The following is a 26,416-nucleotide window of genomic DNA, read 5'->3' on the forward strand; positions in this document are numbered from 1 at the left end:
GCATTCATATATATTTATTTTCAAATTATTTCATATACACTTTATGCATATTAACATTTGTGATGATACACTGAAACAAACAAGATGCAAAATGTTCAACAAACCTGTTCAAATTAGGAATAAATCAAAGACTCCCAACAACCTTTGCTGTTTTGATAATGTATCAAAAAATATTTCATCACCCCACACCACCCGAATCAATCTGCTTCAATTTGTGTTAAGTTTGGCCAATTCCTGCACGTAGATGCCGATACTCTCGCTGTCGAACAGCACGAAGAACACAGTCTTGATGGAGGACGCCATGGTTGAGACGAAGTAGCTGGAGATGGCCTTCAGGATGAGCTGAGCCGCCGTCTGCTTCGGGAAGCCGTTTCTACACAGGACAAACAAAACCAAAGACAGAGCGTCACAGCATTTAGTAATGACCGCGATCTCAAATGGATCTAATTAGTCCCTTTGTTTATGTGCATTTCCCTGAAACGTTTTATCTTTTTATGAAATATCTATTATTCTTTTAGTCAATTAGTCAAAATTATAGCCACACAGAAATGACTGAACTTATTTTTTATTCATCTTTGTTCAAAAGTTATGATGTCGTAAATATTACCGATCAGCTGATTTCAATTATCATAGTCATAATTAAGAGATACAATGTTGAAAATATGATTTTAAACATCCTCATTATTAGATGAAAAGTGAAAAATATGATTTTAAAAGTCATAATAGTGAGATAAAAAGCCAAACATATGATTTTAAACATCCTTATTATTAGATAAAAGTCAAAAATATGATTTTAAAAGTCATAATAGTGAGATTAAAAAGTCAAAAATATGATTTTAAAAGTCAATACACACACAGCCCTGTCAATGTTGATCATGTTGTCACTTTTTTTCTACAAGTCTCGTAACGCAGGTTCCAGTCTTAACCGGGAAAAAAAATAAGGATAAAAAGTCAAAAATATGATTTTAAAAGTCATAATAGTGAGATAAAAAGTCAAAAATATGATTTTAAAAGTCATAATAGTGATATAAAAAGTCAAAAATATGATTTTAAAAGTCATAATAGTGATATAAAAAGCCACAAATATGATTTTAAACATCCTCATTATTAGATAAAAAGTCAAAAATATGATTTCAAAAGTCATAATAGTGATAAAAGTGAGATAAAAAGCCAAAAATATGATTTCAAAAGTCATAATAGTGATATAAAAAGTAAAAAATATGATTTTAAAAGTCATAATAGTGACATAAAAAGTCAAAAATATAATTTTAAAAGTCATAATAGTGAGACAAAAAGCCAAAAATATGATTTTAAACATCCTCATTATTAGATGAAAAGTCAAAAGTATGATTTTAAAAGTCATAATAGTGAGATAAAAAGCCCAAAATATGATTTTAAAAGTCCTCATTATTAGATAAAAAGTAAAAAATACGATTTTAAAAGTCATAATAGTGAGATAAAAAGTAAAAAATATGATATTAAAAGTCATAATAGTGATATAAAAAGTCAAAAATATGATTTTAAAAGTCATAATAGTGATATAAAAAGCCACAAATATGATTTTAAACATCCTCATTATTAGATAAAAAGTCAAAAATATGATTTCAAAAGTCATAATAGTGATAATAGTGAGATAAAAAGCCAAAAATATGATTTCAAAAGTCATAATAGTGAGATAAAAAGTAAAAAATATGATTTTAAAAGTCGTAATAGTGACATAAAAAGTCAAAAATATAATTTTAAAAGTCATAATAGTGAGACCAAAAGCCAAAAATACAATTTTAAAAGTCCTCATTATTAGATAAAAAGTCAAAAATATGATTTTAAAAGTCATAATAGTGAGATAAAAATCCAAAAATATGATTTTAAACATCCTCATTATTAGATAAAAAGTCAAAAATATGATTTTAAAAGTCATAATAGTGATATAAAAAGTCAAAAATATGATTTTAAAAGTAATAATAGTGACATAAAAAGCCAAACATATAATTTTGAAAGTCCTCATTATTAGATAAAAGTCATTGGGAGATGTACAGTTGAAATTAGGACTTAGGAAATTCTAAGATAAAAAATGATTTTTTTTTTGGATTTAAAATAAAAAATCTAAATTATGATTAAAAGTCCTAATTATGAGATAAAAAGCTGAAATTAGATTATAAAAAAGTCTAAATTATGACCAAAACACACTAAGACATTTAAGAGATGTAATTTGTTAAAGCGCTTTTAATTTTTGATTCACACATAATAATAATATTTACATTATTGTTTTCATTTTGTGCAATGTATTTTCATGTACATGTGTTTTTACATTTTGAGATGGGTTTTTACAACAGAACTTAATCAATCAAAAACTTCAGCTTTTGATCTAAAACTAAACTCATGTCCTGTCATCAGTGTAAAGCTGAAGCATCTGTGTGTGTGAAGAGCTGGAGAGATAAAGCTGACCTGACTGGACTTTTAGTTATTTCAGATTTGCATATCCCACTTAATTAGGGGCCAAGCCCTGAAGGGTTTTACGCAATATTATTGTTCTTCCCCAATGGGAGTCTATGGCAGCCCTATGAACAAAATACCAGAAAAATATGGAATTTGGCACAATTGTAGAGATGGTAATGAATAGCGATTGGAGCAAATTTGGAGTCTCTAGGACCAACTCTATAGAGCCACCATCAGTTCAAAAATTCACTTTTATAAAAGTGATAACTTTTGAACCCTATGTTGTAGAAAAATGAAATTTAGTTCACCCGATTTCTCTCTTCATACCAATCACATTCAACATCTTACATTGAGACTCCGCCCATTACAGTAGTGGCCATTTTGAAAGTACAGTATTCAGTTTTTCGCTACTCAAAAATTTGATCAGATGATCTTTGTAGCCACACAGAAATGACTGAACGTATTTTTATTTATTCATCTTTGTTCAAAAGTTATGATGTCACAAACTTAACGAGGCCAACCTAAAATTGGTTCTGAGGCTGTATCTCTGCGAAACTTCGAGCCATTGAAACAAAATTGGTACACTTCATCGGACCCATGATCTGAGCGTCCATGCCAAATTTTGAAACAGCGCCACCTACAGTTCATGAGATCTGAAAAATTACTATTTCTGCTCATAACTTTTGAACGGTTTGTCAGAAAATCATGATCTGTCGTCTATGGGTTCGTAGTGTCATCCCGAATCTATGGATACTGATTTTGCCGGGATCAGATGAACCATCGGTCCACCATTTTAAAATTTGTCATAAATAACAATATCTTTTAAACAATTTGACAAACCCTTGCAAAAATTCGGTAGGTATCATCGGCATATGTACAGCGCCACCTGGGGGCGTAATCTGAAATGTTCAGGTTTTCAGGTTGACACAATGAGATGAGCGACAGCCACCTGACCCAGAGATTGTGGGTTCGAGTCCCATGTGGGGCAACTTTATAAAATTGTATAATGTTGTGTAATTTAGAGCCAATAGCTGCGGTTTTGCCTTCAAAAACTCAAGTCTCTGTAAAATGAAACAAACCGTTGTAGGTGTGGCATGCATTTAAAGCCACAGGCTATAGCTGTGAAGATTGTTTGATCAAAAGTGTCCTAATAAAATCCAATGTCCATAAATGGCCATATTCAGGGTTTTTCCTACATTTAAATTTTTTTGGCGGCCGCCAAAACAAATTTTTGTCCTGCCAAAGCCTTATTTGATCAGTTATTGTGATTTATGATTGATGTAGTAGAGTAGTGTTTCCCAACCGGGTGCCGTGTAAAAGTCTTTCATATTATTTGTTCAAATTGTTCAAATAATTCTCTCTTTGTAAACGCTGTTCGTTGTTGGGTTTAGTGCCAGAAGACGCGAATGAGAAGTAGCACGCGCTGTGAGAACTCATCTCTGTGCACTCATCCGAGAGCGCGCACACGTCTCTCAGCGCGCAAATATTGAGTTCTCTTTCAAGTCTTGCTCTTGAACAGACAAACTCACACAAAAGTATGTCAACATGTCCATCTTGATGAGTATTCTAGCAGACATAGTCTGTATATGCCTTAAGTAAACTTAATAGTCGAGAAAGACGACGCATATCCGAGCATTAGGTCTTAAAGGGGCAGTAGCCTTTACTGCTGTCTGTTTAATGTCAAACAACAAAAGACAAGGACATCACTCACTGCTCTTGATTGAATAGCTTTTGTAAGTTTAATAGGATTAATCTTTAATTTATGCACTCAAATATGCAATGTTATTTTACATTTGATACATTTCTGTACCTGAAAACTAATGTTAGACGTACCTGAAAAACCTGAAAAGCATAGTTTATTTTATTAGTATCTTTGCTCAATAGTATTTATTTGTGCTGCTGCTTGTATTTAAATTATTTGTTCTTATTATGTTCTTTATTTTTATTTGCAGTAGTCCTTTTTTCCCTGAACATAGCAAATACTGAAGCGTAACGTATGCGAGGGGGTGCCACAAAATGGAGAACATTTTCAAAGGGTGCCATGACCGAAAAAAGGTTGGAAAACACTGCGTCTGCTAATGTCCAATTCGCCATAATGACTCCTTTGAACCGAATCATTTTAACAACTGGTTAGAACTGATCTGTCCAACACTGAACTCATGAATCAGTTTAATCATTTACTCTTAACACATCTGAAGTGAGAACACAAGTGTGCTTACCCAATTCAACAAGAGTGGGTGTAAGAGTTAGTTTTAATTATCCACAGTCTTTCAGCTTATTTATGTTCACAACGTGTAGTAAAATAAATAGCCTAAAATCATCTAGTTTAGAGTGAGGTGAACCCAGAACAAAGTTGCTATTAGCTATCTGATGAAATTGTATATGACAGAAAATTTGGCTATTTGTTCATTTTTTAATACTACTTTTTAATATTGATATAATTATATACCAAAACAATTATCTGTAAATAGTGTAAAAATGAGGAACAAAAACAAACATCAAGGTATCAAAATAAGATGAGCAAAAATTACAAACTTTCTTTGAATTTATTTAAAATGTATTGTCAGTATTGCGCTTGTAGATCACGTGGGTATGGTACTTTTTTACTGTGTGTGTGTGTGTGTGTGTGTGTGTGTGTGTGTGTGTGTGTGTGTGTGGATGACCATGTCTGTCAGCCCCACCGAAGACCATTTTTGACCCAGGAAAAACCCTGATATTGGGCTTGGCCCCGTGATCGCTGCTTGCAGCTATATTTGTAAATGGACTCATTTCCTTTAACAATTAAAGTTGCAAATGCAACGGAAAGAGCGTCAAATCTTCTCCTTTGTATTGTGATGTACACTCTTGACAAACGGGGTTTGGTTCTAAGCGTCAGTTGTGGATCTGAATGTGCAGTGGATTTTAGGAAAGGGGCGGAGCTTAAGCACACTGAATGATTGGAGAAGACCAGCATACATCATCAATTTCACTGGAAGATCCAGTTATGACATTCTGATTAAACATGACCAGATCAAAAAAAGATAAATGTTCATGTTTAGGGCTGGAGTTTTACCTGCCGCTGCCGATGGAAGGGAAGGCCACAGATTTGAGCTTCTTCTCATCAGCGAGAGCCAGGCAGTTCTTCACCGTCTTGTCCAGCATCTCCTCACATTTATCCGAGCCCCAGCCGGGACTGTTGCAGTGGATGACGAACTTGGCAGGAAGGCCGTATCCTGAGGTCACAGCCGCTGGGGAGAGGGAGATTCACACACCGACAGGTGAGCAGATCCGTCACACACTGCACTTTACACACAGTGAACCCGCTAGATTGCTCTGAGTAAAAGAGGGAATTCAACATAGCTCTTCACAGCTATAACAGCTCAGACTTACTCGAGCAGAAAATCCTCAACGCATCCGTCCCTCCAGATGATGTCAGACGGCGAATGTGTTTATCAAAGTGAATCACTTCAATCTGATTCAGAGTTATGAATCATCTACAGCATCTGTGGCACATCAGGATGACCTTGTTCTTGCTGAACTTTGCTTATTTCATAAGCAGCTGCTGCAGATCTACTGGGATTTTTCTACGGTATCCACTGAATCATATGAGTAAAGCTTTTTAAAAACCACAACTGTTATAAAGTTTAACAGTTTCATGTCCAGATTTAGTCATATCTAAAAAAAGAAATTAATAATGCAATAATAACTTTTATTAATGTAAATAATATTAATCATTAATATATTTTAAACATTTTATTTATACATTTGCTAATTTATTTACTTACTAATTTATTTTTATGGAATATTTTGAAATATCTTCTATAGATCTGGGTTTATTTGATTGTTATTTTTTTAAAGAATGTATTAATATTAGGGCTGTCAAACGATTCATTTTGATTAATCGCATCCAAAATAAAAGTTTGTGTTTACATAATATTTATGTGTGTATATGTATATATTTGAGAAATGTATATACTGTATATATATATATATATATATATTTATATTATTATAAATGTAAGTATTTATATATGCAATATATGAACATTTTTTCTTAAATATATACATGTATGTGTGTATATTTATATATACCTAATAATTATACACAGTACAAACACATATATTATGTAAACACAAGGTTTTATTGATTTGACAGCACTAATGCTTATTTAGTTGTTTAATTTTCTGGAATTTCTTCTATATGTGTTTTATTTATTTTTTCCATTTTGAATTTATTTATTTTTCTGGAATATTTTCTGTGTGTGTGAGTTGAATTTATTTACTACTTTTTTATTTTCTGGAATATCCTCTATATATGTGTGTGTGTGTGTTTATTAGATGTATTTGAGGGGTAAACTGAATGTATTTATTGAAATATGTGAGAATATGCTGTGATTTGGTGTTTAATGCAGCAGTACCTCCTGCCACCTCTAGAGGGCCGTTCTTCTTGCGCAGCTCCAGAACCGCCTCTCCGAACTCCTTTCCTCCGAGCTTCTCTAGAGCACTTCCTGTGAGAGACACGCGACTGTGAGTCTCTCTGATCAGCACTCGTTTAAAGCTGGTGTCACCCAAGAACACTTTCAGTCCCAGACCCAGACTCAGTCTCTAACCCAGACCCAGACCCAGACCCAGACCCTAACCCAGACCCAAACCCTAACCCAGACCCTGACCCTGACCCAGACCCAGACCCAAACCCTAACCCTAACCCAGACCCAGACCCTAACCCAGACCCTAACCCTAACCTTAACCCAGACCCTAACCCAGACCCAAACCCTAACCCAGACCCTGACCCAGACCCTGACCCAGACCCTAACCCTAACCCAAACCCTAACCCTAACCCAGACCCTGACCCAGACCCTGACCCAGACCCTAACCCTGACCCAAACCCTAACCCTGACCCAGACCCTGACCCTAACCCTAACCCTGACCCAGACCCTAACCCAGACCCAAACCCTAACCCTGACCCAGACCCTGACCCTAACCCTAACCCTGACCCAGACCCAGACCCAGACCCTAACCCAGACCCTGACCCTGACCCTGTCCCTAACCCTAACCCAGACCCTGTCCCTAACCCAAAACCTAACCCAGACCTAGACCCAGTCCCTAACCCAGACCTAGACCCAGTCCCTAACCCAGACCTAGACCCAGTCCCTAACCCAGACCTAGACCGAGTCCCTAACACAGACCCAGACCCAGTCCCAAACCCAGACCCTGACCCAGTCCCTAACCCAGACCCTGACCCAGTCCTTAACCCAGACCCAGTCCCTAACCCAGACCCAGTCCCTAACCCAGACCCAGTCCCTAACCCAGACCCTGATCCAGTCCTTAACCCAGACCAAGTCCCTAACCCAGACCCTAACCCAGTCCCTAACCCAGACCCTGATCCAGTCCATAACCCAGGCCCAGTCCCTAACCCAGACCCTGTTCCTAACCCAGACCCTGTTCCTAACCCAGACCCAGTCCCTAACCCAGACTCAGACAGGTGGAGTTGGGCAAACGGCTCCACCAACCCTCCTTTACATTGATTTGTTGTTGGTCAGTGTGACAAAAGAGGGTGAGATTTCACAACCCCTGGCAAAACTAATAGATGAGCCCAGGTAATGTCCCAGCAGTCATTGTTCTGACTCGTCTGACACCAGCTTTAGACACATGAGCATCTCAATCAAGATTTAAAGAGACAGTGCACACAAAAACACCCATTCTGTCTTCATTTACTCACCCTCATGTCTCTCCAAACCTATATGACTGATTTTTGTGGAACACAATGGTTTTTCTGCACAAATATGACACCCTGACCCAGACCCTAACCCAGACCCTGACCCTAACCCAGTCCCTAACCCAGACCCAGACCCAGACCCTAACCCAGTCCCTAACCCAGACCCTGACCCAGACCCTGACCCTGACCCAGACCCTGACCCTAACCCAGTCCCTAACCCTGACCCAGACCCTAACCCAGACCCTGTCCCTAACCCAGACCGTGATCCAGACCCAGTCCCTAACCCAGACCCAACCCAGACCCTAACCCAGCCCCTGACCCTGGCCCAGACCCTAACCCAGACTCTGACTCTGACCCAGACCCAACCCAGACCCTAACCCAGCCCCTGACCCAGTCCCTAACCCTGATCCAGACCCAGTCCCTAACCCAGACCCAACCCAGACCCTAACCCAGACCCTGACCCAGTCCCTAACCCTGGCCCAGACCCTAACCCAGACTCTGACTCTGACCCTAACCCAGACCCTAACCCAGTGCCTAACTCAGACTCAGACCCTGGCCCAGACCCTAACCCAGACCCTAACCCAGACCCAAGCCCAGTCCCTAACTCAGACCCTGACCCAGTCCCTAACCCAGACTCAGACCCTGACCCAGACCCAGGCCCAGAAAGTTGGGCAAACAGCTCCACCAACCCTTCTTTACATTGATTTGTTGTTGGTCAGTGTGACAAAAGAGGGTGAGATTTCACAACCCCTGGCAAAACTAATAGACAAGCCCAGGTAATGTCCCAGCAGTCATTGTTCTGACTCGAGTGACACCAGCTTTAGACACATGAGCATCTCAATCATGATTTAAAGAAACAGTGCACACAAAAACACCCATTCTGTCTTCATTTACTCACCCTCATGTCTCTCCAAACCTATATGACTGATTTATGTGGAACACAATTGTTTTTCATACACAAATATGAGTGTGGACCGACACTGTCACGCTCCAAACAACAGCTGTCCTCTCTATTGTACGAGTCTGAAGCCGTGTGATGCTTTATGTGATGAACAGACCAGCATTCACAACTTCATTCACTGAGAATCTCCCCTCTGCTGTAGCTCTAGAGCTCATTCACACTTACACTCAATTTAAAACACTCAAATGTGTGACTGTTTTCAAAACCAGTGATATTTGACAAACGAGTGAGTGTGTTTCAGGAGACACGCGTGTGAGTGAACGATGACAGAATCGAGTGCATGCTTCTTCTGATCCCTCACGCAGCAAACATTCTGCCACGGTTCTCTCAATGTTAAGAACAAACGTTCTTACAGTAACATCAATAGAACGTTCCTTCAAAGTTATCAGGTCTCTAAAAATGTTCTCAAAACATCACTACAAAAACGTTATGTTTTCTTTTTTTTTAAGCTTTTTGGAGTACCCAGAAAAAAGCGCTATATAAATGTAACAAATTATTAAACGTTACACTGTGTTTCAGGACGTTCAGAGAACATTCAAAAGTAATGTTCCCATAATGTTTAAAGAATTACATAATGGAATGTTCCCTTAACGTTCACAAAACCAAGATTTTTTTTAATACTTTCAGGAATATTAGTATTAATTTGAAAAAGTTGGGTTACAGATTGAGTTTTTTGGGCACAGGAATCAGTGAAGACTAGGGGTGTAACGGCACACATATTCGTCCGAAGCGTTTCAGTACAAAACTTCAGCACGGTGCACATGTGAACTGAACGGTCCAGAGCGCAATCTTTAACCCTCTCGACTCGGCGGTCGCTCGCTTTTTTTCTTATCATTGCCAAAGAGTTTTATCATTCAGGCAAGTGTTATCCATCATTATAATATGTTAAGTTTTTTTTTTAGTGTAAAGTCACAACAAAAACAAAATGTTTTGCTTTTTGCAAAATAAAGAAAACAAACATGATGCGCGATCTGCAGCTTCTCTCTCAAAGACGTTCATTCAGAAAGTCTTCAGAAAAGGAACTCTAGCTTAGTGAATACTTGTCCCACAAACATGAGACATATGTCTAAAGAAACGCTGAAATGTCAGATTTGAAACACTGTAAACCAAATCGAAAACAAATATTCTGTGTTTATGTAATCAGGTTGAAAAGCGATACATGTCAGTCACCCGCAAGCCATTTCATTATCCGCTAATGCGACAAACGCCCACGGAGCACGCGCTCTTTCAGATTCAAATACTGACGATCCAGAGTCGACGCCCACACATCAACTCATACAAACACATCTAGTGAAGCGCTTTAACGTTACTTCAGCTACAGCCTAATGTTATTTTTTTTATTTAATATCAAAGTTTGTTTTATCGAGTTAATATCGAATTTGTTTTATAGAAAGTGATTTTGTTTTGTATTTTTTGTATAAATTGTATCTTAATTTTTATTAAATTTTTTAGCATGAGACTACTTTCAAAAACAAAAAATAGTACAAACATTTTTGAACAAGTGCTCTTAGTAATTTGTGTCTTGTTTCTAGTCTAAATATTTAAAGATTCTTAAATCAAGATGCATTTACTAGATAAGTACAATTTTAACTAAATAAGAAGAGCATTTATTTCAGTGTAGTCAAATCTTTTGATCATTTAAAATATAATAGGCCTTTGTTGACTACACTCTAAATAAATGATTCTGGAGTTTTGTTTTGTAGAAAGTGATTTTTTTGTTGTTGTAGAAAGTGAAATGAAAATAGAAAGGCTATTATGTTCTTTTGTCCTCTCAGGTGATACTCATCATTATTCATTAGATATCACGTCTCCTCGCATACTGGCTTTGTTAAGAAAAACTGTCTTACAAATTTTAAATCAGTGTATTGTTTTATGTGAATGAGTAGGCTCAATGATTCTCACATCAGTTTGAAGAAAAAACTCGATGCAAATACACCCATTGGTCAAAAGTCTTGTGAACACATATCTATTGTGTGTTTTGAGGCCTTAATTTTAAAACAATTTTTTTGTTTAAAAAAACAAAACATGCAGAAACATTTTTTGCTCAAAAATACAAGCATGTACATACATGTTGCTCACATATTATGGTAGCCCAGTTTGTGCTGAATACAGTGTAATTACACTTTTGCCATTAATGTGTTTATAAGCAACAGAAAAAAACACAAATGTCAGAGCATGTCAAAACTTCTAAAGGCCCCAAAACAGCTCAGACTCCAGAGGGTTAACAGTTAACAGACGGCTTGTAATGTGCAAGGGCTCACTATAGTTTACTGCATTTAGCAGAAATACATCTTTAAGAAACTTTTAGTTATTATTTAATTTATTTAAGGACAGACACCATTTGTTCAGTAAATCACTGTAAAAAAAAAAAATTATATTTAGTTTTCTCTCCCCTTCCGTAACGAACTGTCAGTTTTGTGTACCGTTACACCTCTAGTGAAGACATGAAGTTTTGAGAAAACAAGTATATGACAAATGAGAATTCAAAGTATAGACACAAAAAACAAGATGACAGACAATCCAAACAGAAAGCAAAGCATTAGCCAAACGCACTCAACCACAGCCATGAAACTCCAGCACTAGATCATTAAAGCACACCTGGGGTCTCATTTATAACCGTTGCGTCCGCACTAAACAGGCCCTGAAAGAGGCGGACGCCACTTCTCACGCATACGTTGTGTCGACGAATAGTCATTACTCAGAAGTTAAACAAAAATAATATGAATTAAGATGTGGATGTGCTACTTTAATCACTTTTCCTGTGACATGCTGTTTTAGGGGCGTTTTCACACCTACCTTGTTTGGTCCGGATTTTCGGACTTTTCAGTTTGGTCCGAATCAAAATTACAGGTGTGAAACCTCCCCGTACCACGGTCCGGACCAAACAGACGAAATTTGGTCAGACGAAAAGAGGTAGTTTCAGTCCGGATCAATCTGAACAAAGGTTCGGTTCGTTTCTAGTGTGAAAGCATTTTCTGTTTGGTTCGTACTTTCAGACCATTTACAGGAAGTTCCTGTTTATGTTTAAATATTATGTTATTTTTTAATTCAATCTAGGCTAAATTGATTATGAAAAGTGAAAAGATGCGCAATATGTCAGAAGAAATTTTGGAAAGAATTTTTTTATGATTTTGCTTAGAAAGCCTTTTTATAATGTGAATTTTGTTTTGTATAAATTGTATCTTAATTTTAATCAACGTTTAATCAGATAATTGCCTGGATTTAATAAATAAGAAGCAAATAGTCTATAGCAGACAATAATCGCGCGAGCAATCACATGCTTTGCACGTGAACTTTAGCGCGTCTCAAATAATCCCAAACTCAGCAGATACTCGTCTCACAAACATGAGAAATATGTGCATATAAAGCTTGAAATGTCCACTTTTAAACGTAACGAAAAGAAAATAGTCAAGCGATGCGACTGTTTAACAGTGGCGGTGATATGAGTCCGTTCATTCACTCTTGTCAAAGACGCTGATGTCACACACACATCCGTTTACAAACCAATCAGTGTCCAGATGCCGCCCACATGATGATGACGAGTGGACTCAAGTGTGTCATGTGCAGGTCGAACGGGCCATTGTCCGGTATGAATATGTCCAATGATAATAACTTACTGTACAACCGCAGCTGCACGGACACGGAGTGTAAAGACATCTTCACAAAACTATGAAAATTACCACTGTATTTGAAGGAATCCACTTGAAGGAAAGGTTAAGATTTGCACGTTTCCTTTTTAAAATACTTTGTCAGTAAATTGTCAGACAATTGTGTTTACGCTGCAATAAATAAGCAGGCCTGTTTCCATTAAACATATCCTAAACATCCTAAAAGATGTTCACATTACCAGCAAAACTGCATGAATTTGACTTGATTTGTTTAAAATGAACTAAGTATTTTGAATTTAAATACGATTTGGCCCATGGAAATGAATGAATCAACTCTATTGTAAAAACTTTCTCTGAGAAGTATTTTTATGGATATTTTGATATATTTATTCTAAAGCATAATAGATATTGGATGATTTGTGATGTAATGTGTAAGGCACAAATGGCATTTATAGTGCGTATCTAATATTTTCCAATGTCTTGTAGCTTTGACAGTGATAAACCTGGTGTCACGTGGATGGAATATGATGCAAATGATATGCAGATGAAGTTATGAATATGTAAAACTAGGTGCTGTGAGCTCATATATGGTGATTTCTGGGTGAAGATGCACATACACACAATCTTCTGCTGAATGGGATTTATAAAGGGATTTTTGCACAGGTTCTGGTGTACACATGGTTTTATAAATCTTCTGACACTTATAGGATGAAATCTACGGAACGTTTTATAAATGAGACCCCAGATCCCAGCATGAACACAGAGAGCCATTATTAGTGTTTGAGTGCGCTCGCAGTGCCAGAGCTTGACAGAGGACATCTGTAGATCTTTACCTACTTCACCACCCATGTAGAAGGTGGAGTTGGTCGGGTGAACAACGGCTTCACTCTCGATGGTGGCAATGTCAGCCTGCACAACTTGCAGCTACAACAACAGGCAAACAAATACAGTGAGAGACAAATGAGGTGAAACCATGATGAGGAGACAGAGGAAGAAGGGAAAAGTAAAAAGGGAGACACTGCCATCTATTGAGAGGCGAGCACCACACACACACAGGACTGATGGAAACATTCATGAGACAGCTGACCGAACCCTGAACATCTGCCTGAACATGAGCCTCTATGGCATCTGTAGTCATGTGACAGGACAGTCATCAGTGGTGTGAAGGCGGTCAGGGGTCTGACTGTGAATGAGACAGGGTCAGGACAGTGAAGAAGAGCTCAGAACAACACAACCTCATGGAAGAAGAAGCTCTTGTTTTGTTTCTATGGCCTGGAACTCACCAAGCCGACGGTCGGTAACATTAATTACTTATGTTAATATTAATACCTCTGTGATTATGGTATCTTTCCTTAATCCTCTGAAATATATATGCGTTTAGTATTTGTCTACTGTAATGATGCTGAGCACGTCTTAAATGCTTTCATGTTTCGCTGTGTGTTTTATTCATAATTTGGGTGCATTCTATTGTTAATTTTTTGTGCTTTTCAAAATAAATCATTCAGAGCTGTTGAAATAGCCATTGTATTAGTTAGGCACATAAATAAATATAAATATAGCTGCAAGCAGCAATACCGGGGCCAAGCGCAAATAAGAAGACAAGACATGCCAAAATGGCTGGGAGTGTCAGATAAACGGCAGCAATGAGCAATTAAACACATTTTAAGAGGATTTAAGGCAAAAAGGCTGAAAAAAGCATTGTAGTCTAGGGGAATTTCATGTTTTGTTCTATTATAGCGCCACCAAGAGGCACAATCCTACCATTTTTTTATGTGTCCTCGCAGTGAGCCCATACATGTGTGTGTCAATTTTGGTGAAAATATCTCATTTCGTTTTGGAGTTATAGACATTTATATGAAAAAACGCGTAAAAAAATTACTGACACCTGACTTTGATTGGATTTTACTGCCCCTTACTATCAATATTTTGACATTTGGGCATTAGCGTTCAGCTATCAACTTATGTTTCAGAACTTCTGACGCTGGTTTCGTCTTGATCAGACTAACAGTTTCGAAGATATCAGCTAACGTTTTTTAAGCGCTAAATTACAACGCTGCACAAACCATACGCCGAAACCTGGCAAGTCTGGTATTGTTGGACTCGGCAAGGATTCAGGAGACAAAAAAAGTTACTCCCATGAAAATAAGTCAACCACACCCAAAGTTATAAGCATTTGGGGGGAAAAAATCCACTAGGTGGCGCTGTTTCAAAACTTCTCAGGTTCTTCAGGGCATTGTGCTGATGACCCATACCGAGTTTCGTAACAATCCGTTCATGCGTTCATAAAATACTGCATTTTAGCACATAATTCAAAATGGCCAACAGCCAAAATGGCCGATATTGTAAAATTGGATATCAGTCGACTCGGCATGACGTCCCAAATCTACGGATTTTTGGACAAACCGTTCCGAAGTTATAAGCAAAAATAGCAATTTTTCGTATCTCGGACCAGTTGGTGGCACTGCGCTGAAACACAGCATGTTGACTCAAGTCATGCTTGTGATGATATGTACCAAGTTTGGTTTGAATACGATAAAGCGTTGCAGAGATATAGCCTTAAGTGTGTTTTTGCAACCGCTACGTAAAATTTGTTCGCACGTTTATTGAAAACGATTTGACGCATCAACTTGAATTTCAAAACTTTTTTTCAGCACTGGCTGAAGATGATCAGGTTCAATTTTCGTGAAAATCAGAGCAACGGCCTAGGAGGAGTTCGCAAAAAGATATTTTTTCCTCTGAAAATTCAAAATGGTGGCTAAATCTTCAAGATGGAAAATTACGTCATAGGATGCAATCGAATCGGCTTGGGCCAAGGAAATTTAAGGAAACAATTTTGTCTCTATCCCTTAGGGTTCAAAAGTTATTAGTATAAACATGAGTGAAACTTTGGACAGGTGGTGGCACTAGAGGGATTGGTTTAGAGACTCCAATATTGGTGTGGTTAATGTTGGGCCAGTCCTCTATCTGTGTGCCAAACTTCACAACTTTCCCGTAAACGGTTCTATGGGCTGCCATAGACTTCAATGGCGGAATAATAATAATAAGAAATCTAATGGTTTCAATAGGAGCCTCCACACTTTCGGTGCTTGGCCCCTAAAAAATACCAACACAGAACTATTGATCCACGAGCCACGTCGTTACTAACTGGCAACGCCACAAAGTTACGTTACGGCAACGAATCTGATACGGCAGACAAACGAAATTCATATGAATGCACTTTAAATGTAAATGAATGTGTACGCATTAAAACCCTTGATGACTCAAGACTTAAAATTCACATTTCAAGATCGAAGTGAATCATTCCACCCCTAATAGCTGGAGATGTTAAACCAGAGAGATGGATTAGTCTCAGCAGGAGAAGAAAAGCAAAGGATGTAGAGGAAAAGAGCATCTGAGCAGTTACTATAGCAGTCACTGTCCTGCAGAGTTCAGCTCCAACCGCAGGTACACACACCTGAACCAGCCAATCACGGCCTTACTGCAGACCAGACACTTGATGAGCTGGAGCTGACCTCTGGGATGGACTAATAAGAGTAGAGTTGAATAAAGGCTGCTGTACCTTCTGTCCGAGAAATAAACTTTTGGAAGAGAGGACAGTGAATCCGTCAGCCGGTCCGCCGTCCGCATCAGCAGATCGTCTCTGTCACAATAACATCACACAACATACACTGACCGTTAGGATAGTCAAACAAGTGTGCTTTACTACACATAATGCTCATCACATGATCATCATCAGCCTTCCTGTTACACAGATGTTCAGTTACCAGGCAAACTGGATCTGTATCGAGCCTAGTTTACATACACCGATCAGGCATAACATTATGACCTAATATTGTGTTGGTCCCCCTGACCCGTCGAGGCATGGACTCCTCTAGACCCCTGACGGTGTGCTGTGGTGTCTGGCACCAAGATGTTAGCAGCAGATCCTTTAAGTCCTGTAAGATGCGAGAAAGGGCCACCGTGGATCGGACTTGTTTGTTCAGCTCATCCCACAGATGCTCGATTGGATTGAGACTCAAACTCGCTGTTGTGCTCCTCAAAGCATTCCTGAAGCATTTGTGCTTTGTGGCGGCGCATTATCTGCTGAAAGAGCCACAGCCACAGGGAATACCGTCTCCATGAAAGGCTGGACATGGGCTCAACAATGCTTAGGTAGGTGGGACGTGTCAAAGTCACATCCACATGATGGAGGACCCATGGTTTCCCATTAAAAAATTGCGCAACAAACTGAGATGCTCTGTGTATTCTGACACCTTTCTATCAGAACCAGCATTAACTTCTTGAGCAGTTTGAGCTCCAGTAGCTCATCTGTTTGATCACACGGGCATCAATGAGCCTCGGCCGCCCATGACCCTGTGGCCGGTTCTCCACTGGTCCTTCATGACCCTGTGGCCGGTTCTCCACTGGTCCTTCATGACCCTGTGGCCGGTTCTCCACTGGTCCTTCATGACCCTGTGGCCGGTTCTCCACTGGTCCTTCATGACCCTGTGGCCGGTTCTCCACTGGTCCTTCATGACCCTGTGGCCAGTTCTCCACTGGTCCTTCATGACCCTGTGGCCGGTTCTCCACTGGTCCTTCATGACCCTGTGGCCGGTTCTCCACTGGTCCTTCATGACCCTGTGGCCGGTTCTCCACTGGTCCTTCATGACCCTGTGGCCGGTTCTCCACTGGTCCTCCATGACCCTGTGGCCGGTTCTCCACTGGTCCTCCATGACCCTGTGGCCGGTTCTCCACTGGTCCTCCATGACCCTGTGGCCGGTTCTCCACTGGTCCTTCATGACCCTGTGGCCGGTTCTCCACTGGTCCTCCATGACCCTGTGGCCGGTTCTCCACTGGTCCTCCATGACCCTGTGGCCGGTTCTCCACTGGTCCTCCATGACCCTGTGGCCGGTTCTCCACTGGTCCTCCATGACCCTGTGGCCGGTTCTCCACTGGTCCTTCACTTCTGATAGAGACTGACCACTGTAGACCGGGAACACCCCACAAGATCTGCAGTTTTGGAGATGCTCTGACCAAGTCGTCTAGCCGTCGCAATCTGGCCCTTGTCAAACTCGCTCAAATCCTTATGCTTGCCCATTTTTCCTGCTTCTAACACATCAACTCTGAGGACAAAATGTTCACTTGCTGCCTAATATATCCCACCCACTAACAGGAGATGAAGAGATCATCAGTGTTATTCACTTCACCTGTCAGTGGTTATAATGTTATGCTTGATCGGTGTATAAAGGAGGCATGTTTGCATGGGAATGAATGATTTTACCTGCTTTAACTAGTTAGTGTGTTGTTAGCGAATGAAAGGATTGACCAGTGTTCAGTGAGTACCTTTACTCGTGTGGACTTTTTGGTGGCCAGTTTCTTGACCACTGTTTTTTTGGCGGTCTTGGGGGTCTTCTCAGTGGGCGGAGCAGTGATGACGGCCTCCAGCTTTCCTTTGGAGCCCCTCTTCTTGGAGAGCAGCTCTGGGTGGATGTTGGGCAAGACTCCGCCGGCCGCGACGGTCACGCCCTTCAGCAGCTGCACACATACAGCAGAGACACGGCTCAGTGAAGCAGTGGGTCAAAGTGTGTCTTACCCTGCCAGTAAATAAACTCATCAAGACAAACTTTGAAGATGGCTTCAGAAAGCCTGACCAAAACGTCATTATTTCAAGAGATCAACAAACGTGTCTGCGATTGGCCATTGCGTTCAAGACATCAACAAACATGTCTGTGATTGGCCATTGCGTTCAAGACATCAACAAACGTGTCTGCGATTGGCCATTGCGTTCAAGACATCAACAAACATGTCTGTGATTGGCCATTGCGTTCAAGACATCAACAAACATGTCTGTGATCGGCTACATTATTCACTGAGGCGAAAACACGTTGGGAATTGAATCATTTGACGAGCGCAAAAACAGATACGCACGGGATCTTTTGCCAACTCTTTTTCACTAATAATAGGCTATTTTTACGAAGAAAACAGATCCTAGACCAGCAGTTATGGGCAGCTTTACCCTCTAAAAGCCATCAGTTCTATAGCTTGGAACTATACTCTAATTACTATTTTGGAAATTATAACGCGTCAAGTTACTCTGTTACTAAAAAATAAATCAAATTACAGTAACGTGTTACTAAGTAATGCGTTACTACCCAACACTGTTGCTAACATGATTTAGCATGTTGCTAGCATAGGAAAACCGTAAGTCGGATCAGTTTTTAAAGATACAGAACACAGAGTCAGGACAGTCTGGAGGTCTGAGCCGAGTTTGGAGGATCTAGCTTGAAAGTAGCAGTCGACACATTTAGTCTTGGAATAATGATAATAAGTTTAAACAGCATGTAAGTAAGTTAATAAATGAGTTATAGTTTCCTCAGATCACGTGATATAACAGCAGATGGCATGTGTCTCTCAGTGATAATGCACCTGATGAAGCTCCTCGTCGTTGGCGATGGCCAGGAGGATGTGTCTGGGCGTCACGCGGCCCTTCTTGTTGTCTCGGGCTGCATTTCCCGCCAGCTCCAGGATTTCAGCTGAAAGAACAACACGGACAGAGCTTCAATGTGGGAAATACACTGTCATCGTTTCCCACAATGCACTGTGTTCCACAAGAGCCTGTGTGTGAAGCCAAAGGGAAGCAGGGCTGCTTCCAGTGTTAGGGAACGCATTACAAGTAACTTGAGTTACGTAATATTACTTTTACAAAGTAACTAGTAAAGTAACGCATTACTTTTAAAATTTACAACCAAATATCTGAGTTACTTTTTCACATTAATTTGACTGACAGCTCTCCTGCCCTCATGTTGAGTTAGTGCAGAGGTGTTTGTGTGTGTGTGTGTGTGAACATGAGGGTTATTGTAGTTCTAGACTAAATGTGAGCATTTATTTATCTCACTTGCACAATAAAGATTCGGTCCTCCTCAAAATGAATAAAATCAGTCAAATGCAAAATCAGAGTATATGCAAACCTCCAATAATTAAATGTGAAATAAAACAACAATTTTTATGCATAATCTACCTTTATATTTAATTTCCCAATGTCTTGCTGCTGACCTTTGATGATGAAAATTACTAGATTTTTTGTTTTTATTAATAAAACTTTTTTCTCCTGCATCTATTCTCCATTATCCAGAGCTGCGCCCTCTAGTGTTCATGAGGGAATCTGCATTTTTACCTCAGCCTGGGGCGCATTATTTACATTTGGGTATGAAGAGGTCTTTACCGTAACACAAAAATATAACTTTATTGTTATAAACAAAAACAAAAACAAGCCCAACCCTGGTGAGAAAAAGTATGCAAAAGTAAAGTAACGCATTACTTTTCTTAAAAAGTAACTAAGTAACTGAATGAGTTACTTTTTAAGGGATTAACGCAATATTGTAATGTATTACTTTTCAAAGTATCATTAACATTATATGAGATCCATGTGGTACACTAGATCTGAATATATAGACTGTGTGTCTCATTAATGTTAATCAAACAAGTGTGGTAAGTTAAATTGTTCATAATGTGAACAACAAAGAAAAATCCTGAAGGAGTGTATTTGGAAATGGCCAACTCGTGTTTTGAAGCTTTGTCCATGTTTCTCATTACCTACCGGTCAGGTACTCCAGCACTGCGGCCATGTAAACCGGCGCTCCGACCCCGATCCTGTATTTGGGAAGCCCTTTCCTGATGTAGCGCATCATCCGGCCCACTGGGAAGATCACTCCGGCCCGGGAGGAGCGCGACGAACGGCTGATCTTCTTCTTCACGGCCCGGCTGGACATGATGATGATGATGATTTCACTCCTAAACACACACACAGTTCTATATACAGTACAGATGGTTTCAAAATAAACAGGAAAAACAACAGAATCAATGACGCAAACTATCAGACAAAATCAAATTCTGCTGTAAAACAGACAATAGTGTCATTATTCAGAAAAATTCAGTTCAGATTCTCATCTAATGCTGCGTTCACACCAAACGCGAATAGAGTGTCAAAATCGCGTCTACCGCGTCTAGTTTCAAGCGCAAACATTTTGAATGCATTCGCGCGTCCGCGGCGAATTGGACGAAATTGCGAAATTGACGCACGTTCAAGGTGCTCCAGGAGAAATTTGTGATAAAACACCACTCACTCTGCCTCTTTTCATTTTCATTAAACATATATTAAACATTAATAACCACAAAAATGTGGTCCAGACTCCTACATTATCTTCACTGCATGTATATTTAAATATCCTTAAAAAATAAAGTTATGAAACTTCTCTTTGCCCTCAGTCAAAACGATTTGGCAGACAACAAATGATAGATTCATGACACCAAAGATCGGCCGTTAGATCAGCACAAAACAAACCACTACAGGCCATCAGAGCAGCGGCAGACGCCAGAAGGACTGGCTGAGGAAAGGCTGCTTTTGCCGGGGTTATGAGCAGTGATTGCCCGGTGATCACCTGGATCTCACAACTCCACAAACACAAGATTATTTTTTTTTAAATAGGCGCTCTCTTTATAAATAAACCACAGATTTGAGCTTTAAACAACTACATCCACCTGAAAAAGTCTTAAAACTACATTTTGTGACACAATAGCAGCATGTTTAAATTATGCAGGGTTTCTCATCACATCACTTCCCCACGTGACAGCAGCGAGCAGGCTCCTGATTGGTTAATGTGGCGCGAATTGACACCAAAGTTCAATTTTTTCAACTCGGGCGTCAGGCGCGAATTCGCTTCAAGCGCGTGAATGCACAAAAGCACCACTCGCGCAAGACGCTAAATTCACGTCCAATTTGCATCATTTGCGCGAACTGGACGCGCGAATGAGGCGGATTTGTGTCCTTCGCACCGGGACGCCAGAGTTGAAAAATCTGAACTTTGCCGTCAATTCGCGCCGCGTTAACCAATCAGGAGCCTTCTTGCTGCTGTCATGTGGTAAAGTGACGTGATGAGAAACCCTGCATAAATTAAAAATACTACTATTGGGTCACAAAATGTAGTTTTAAGACTTTTTCAGGTGAAAATGTAGTTGTTTAAAGCTCAGATCTGTGGTTTATTTATAAAGAGAGCGCCTTTTATAAAAAATAATCTTGTGTTTGTGGAGTTGTGAGCTCCAGGCGATCAGCGGGCGATCAGCGCTCATTAACCCCAGCGAGAGCAGCCTTTCCTCAGCCAGTCCTTCTGCATCTGCCGCTGCTCTGATGGCCTGTAGTGGTGCATCTTGTGCTGATCTAACGGCCGATCTTTGCTCTCATGAATCTATAATTTGTTGTCTGCCAAATCGTTTTGACTAAGGGCAAAGAGAAGGTTCAGAACTTTATTTTTTAAGGATATTCAAATAAACATGCAGTGAAGATAATGTAGGAGTCGCCTGGACCACATGTGTGTGGCTATTAATGCTTAATATATATTTGTAATGAAAATGAAAAGAGGCAGAGGTGTTTTATGACATATTTCTCCTGGAGTGCCTTGAACGTCAAAAAATTCAAAATGTTCGCGCGTGAAACTAGATGGGATTTTGACGCTCTATTCGCGGTTTGGTGTGAACGCAGCATTACGCACGTATGGCGCAAGACGCTCAATTCGCGAGCAACTCACGTCATTCGCACAAACTCGACGCGCGAATGAGGCGGATTTGCGTCCTTCGCGCCGCGGGACCTCCAGACGCGCGTTTCCATTGACTTAACATTAAAATCACTCACGCCAGATGCTCTATTCGCGTTTGGTGTGAACGCAGCATAATAGTCTTTTAAATCGGTTCATTTTGCATTGAAACCAGAGTGTGCTAGTACAAACATACTGAAAATATTAATTCAAGAATAAAACAGGGCTCCAAAGATGAAAAAGGTCATATGCTAATCTAATTATAATCAGTTAAAGTGACAGTCCTGTCATCATTTACTCACACTCATGTCGTTCCAAACCAGCATGAGTTTCTTTCTTGTTCTGAACACAAGAGAAGATATTTGGAAGAATATGGGTAACCAAACAGTTGATGTTCCCTGTTGAATGTTTGATTAAAATTATTTCAAACATCTTTTGTGTGTTCAACAAAAGAAATAAACTCACACAGGTTTGGAACGACATGAGGGAGAGTAAATCACTTTTGGGTGAACTGTCCCTTTAAGACTCCAATATACGCGATATACAGAAACATATGCATTCTGTTAGACTTTTTCTTACACACACACACACACACACACACACACACACACACACACACACACACACACACACACACACACACACACACACACACACACACAAAGTGAACAATTACATTATTTGTATTCTGTAATGAAAATCTGAACACGTCTAGTGTATTTGCATAGCAACAATCAAAGCGAGTTTGATACAATGCAACAATAACATAATCTTTAATAAGCGTCGGGTTTCGATTAGAAACAGAACTGACGACACTGTAACTGAACGGGCTGTTCTGAGTGTAAATGAGCAGATCATAAACACAATCACTGTGAGTGTTTCCATCATATTGAATGCAGAGAGCCATGTTGTGACAGCTCAACTTCCTGGAGAGGCGCGCGGCCCGCGGCGCGGAACTGCGTGCGTCAGTGAGCGAGCCGCGCGCGACCGTCGCCTGAAAGTGTGTTAAAGCAGCACATGCACTGATGACAGCGGGGGTCTTACAGAAGATGTGTCCAGTTCAGTCCACTACTGTCTGCCACAGAGACGAGCTCAAACCACGGCCCAGACTCCGACACCCACAATCCACAGCGCGATCAGCAGGGGGAACGCGCAGGAGACGAGCACGCGCCTGACTCTCGTTGACCAAAGGCGTGCCCACAAGTCAAATGACATCAATAAAAGTTCCTGAAGTGTCACTAATAAAACTCATTTACATTAGAGAACATACTGACGTGTTGTTCCTTGAGTGTTCTTGCAGTCTTCCATTTACCTTTAAACCCTGCAGAAACCCTGATCAATCTGGATCGATCACAGTGATCTGCATTTGGTTTGGCTCTCCGTCTTTTGGTTTTGAGCAAAGCAGAACTGGATTCTGGATTGGATCCCCCTGACCCTGATTCACACTTTTCCAGATGACCAGTGCTCTAATGGGACAGATTAAAGTTGACCATAATCTTGTGCTAATGTGATATGAAAATACAAAGAGGATTTGTTTGGAACACAAATATCCCAATAAACAAGTTTTGAACAAAACATACTGACGGTTTTGATTCAGATCAATAGGCTTACTGATGGAGTAGAAAATGTCCCGAAAGTTGATAACGTTGTTTAATTGGATAGTGCAGCCTAGCCCTACATCATCACAGCCTAGGTTCGTGCGTATATAGTAATATTTGTACGCATTTTCGTGTGATCGGGCTCATTTTTACACTCTATGAGCTGTTTGATCCACGCGCCAGGCTCATGATGAGCTATGAAACAACAATAATCGATTGGATTTTTCTAATAGCTTGCTATCAGTTAAATGAGCAGAGACCACTGAAAGTAAGCATTCACATATTAGGCTACCTTTAAGTCCTTTTGATATCGAATGCTCAGCTGCATAAATCAGTCTCACTCAGTCACTGAATCGCCTCAATGGTAAAATGTTACTGATATTTTTACACAAACAGAAAGTAGCCTATCATTGGAGGTTTGGCATCTGGTTGTATTTTGGTACTGTCATGACGTTTTTTAAACGTCCTATTCCAATGTGCAGATTACGTTATTTTAACACCAGAATAAAACGTCTACGTTGTAGTTTGGTAGTAGACAAACGTAATATTTACGTTTTTTTGACTACTTAAAGAAAACGTACCAGGTTGGTATTTTTACAACGTTTTTGAAACGTTTTATTTTGGTTACATTATTTTTCTATTTAAAAAAACGTTTTTAAAACGTCTTTAAAACGTTGTACTGCAACATTACCTAATTGCAACCAAAATACAACGTTGTGAAACGTTGTAAAAACGTTTTGTGTTTGCTGGGAGGGGAGTCGAGTGATGGTGTCCCTGAAACATGTGATCCAGACATATGGAGACCCGGGACAAAACATGATCTACAGAAAGAGAAAACATCCCATCATCAGCATCAGAGCAGCTCAGAGCAGCAGTAGTCCGCTGATGCCACATGGGGGCGCTGTTCTACAACTAAACACAGCAGCAGTACAGTAGACAGGAGTTTATCAACACTTAAAGGGCTTTCTAAACTCTTAGCACAGTAACACACCTACATCACACAATTAGCCAAATAGTTGATTTTCTGCCCAAAACCACATTTCGTTAAATATCTATCAAAACACAGCAAACCTGATTCAAAATCGAGTAATTCTGTCAAAACACTAGCACTAGTTTTCTATCCAACATGAACATGAAGTCAATCAGAGCGCTAAATACTAACCATTCTACATTTTTGGTTGAGTGCTGAATGTGTGTATTCTTGTTCAGATTTAAGTGCAGTAGCCAAGGAGGCAGAAATTGTACAAAATGCCTATAGGAAAGCCCAGTCCATTCCTAGATCAGAGCTACTCCAGAAAAAGAAAAAAGAAAAAACCTGATCATCTTCTAAACAAAACCAGGCTTATTTTGTTACAAGATATAGCTCTTTGGCCAATCCCATAAAAATGATAATAGATTCAAATTGTAAACTTATTAAGAGTGACCCTGTGCTTAGAGAAGTACTTTCTGCACCTCCAAAAATGTGTTTTAAATGTGTTCTACACTAGGCGATAGGTGAGTACCAAATCATCTTCCTGCTAAAAAACAGATTACTTGGCTTCATAGACAGGTAAAAGGTACATACAAATGTGGGTCTTGCAATCATTGTTCTAACATTAAAGAATGTAAACAATTCTGTGATTTCAAGACTAATAAGACGTATAACATAAAAGCATTCATTAATTGTAACACTACTTTTGTGGTATACAGGTTATCATGCAAATGTGGATGCTTTTATGTAGGCCGAACCAAGAGACGTCTTAAAGATAGATTATCAGAGCACAAAAATGCTATTAAAAAAGCCAATTTGGATTATCCTATGGCAAAACACTTCCAAAATGCGCATAACAGCAATCCATAGGGCTAATGGTTGAGGGTTTAGAAATGATCAAATAGAACATTCGGGGTGGTGACCGATTGTGAAATGCTGTTTTGTGCATACTGAGTTTTTTACACTGTTAAAGACCTGGGGCCTGTACCATGAAGCTGGTTTAGCTGCTAGCCAGATATGTTTAAGCTTAGTTTGTGCTAATCCTGGGTTTTAGGTGCCATTAAAGTGGTTTGGCTTTTAGCGGTGTTCATCTCCATAGTAACTTATGCTCCGGCTAACCTGCTTCAGGACAGGTTATGTTCTGGATAAGAGATCTCAAACTGAAATTAGACCAATCAGCTGTGAGCAAAGTGACACGCCTCTGAAGCAATGAAGCCACTCCCCCTGTTTCTACTCCAAAAGGTCACTATAGCAAATGGTTTTTAAAGACTAAAGTGTCTGGCTTTTAACAATGCTTATTTAATATAATAATAATTTTGAATGATTTAGATATAATTTATGTAATTATTATACCCTTAATCAATTACACATGTATAATTTTAGTTAATCAATCATTAATAGGCACATAGTTAAAATGAATATAAATAGCCTATATAAAGGTCATACAAATTAAAATCAATAAATAAAGCTCTAAAAATTACTACATTACTCAAATCTCTATATATCAACTAAACTAACTTCATAACTTTTACTTGCATTGACGTAGTGAATATTTTCTAAGCTGTCCTCTTTTATAGACAGC

At 39.6% G+C, this 26,416-nt stretch overlaps 1 protein-coding gene across 3 annotated transcripts; it reads right to left on the bottom strand.

Moving 5' to 3' along the window:
- On the bottom strand, positions 1-26,006 carry macroh2a1 (macroH2A.1 histone). 3 transcript variants are annotated; one of them, XM_079835860.1, is made up of 9 exons: positions 23,311-26,006; positions 20,277-20,470; positions 19,106-19,212; positions 18,023-18,214; positions 16,260-16,340; positions 13,534-13,624; positions 6,834-6,923; positions 5,489-5,663; positions 1-373 (listed from the first exon to the last, which is right to left on the bottom strand). In XM_079835860.1, exons 2-9 carry the CDS (start codon positions 20,446-20,448, stop codon positions 208-210), a joined length of 1,074 nt encoding a protein of 357 aa, XP_079691986.1. In that variant the 5' UTR covers positions 20,449-20,470; positions 23,311-26,006; the 3' UTR covers positions 1-207. The 3 variants fall into 3 exon arrangements, with proteins under 3 accessions (XP_079691986.1, XP_079691987.1, XP_079691988.1); XM_079835861.1 differs by having other exon boundaries at positions 20,277-20,488; positions 23,311-23,398; XM_079835862.1 differs by lacking the exon at positions 23,311-26,006 and adding an exon at positions 22,569-22,608.
- Positions 26,007-26,416: the final 410 nt, after the last annotated feature.

The sequence above is a fragment of the Gobio gobio genome (assembly GCF_949357685.1).
Source record: "Gobio gobio genome assembly, chromosome: 14".
Classification (NCBI taxonomy): Eukaryota; Metazoa; Chordata; class Actinopteri; order Cypriniformes; family Gobionidae; genus Gobio; species Gobio gobio.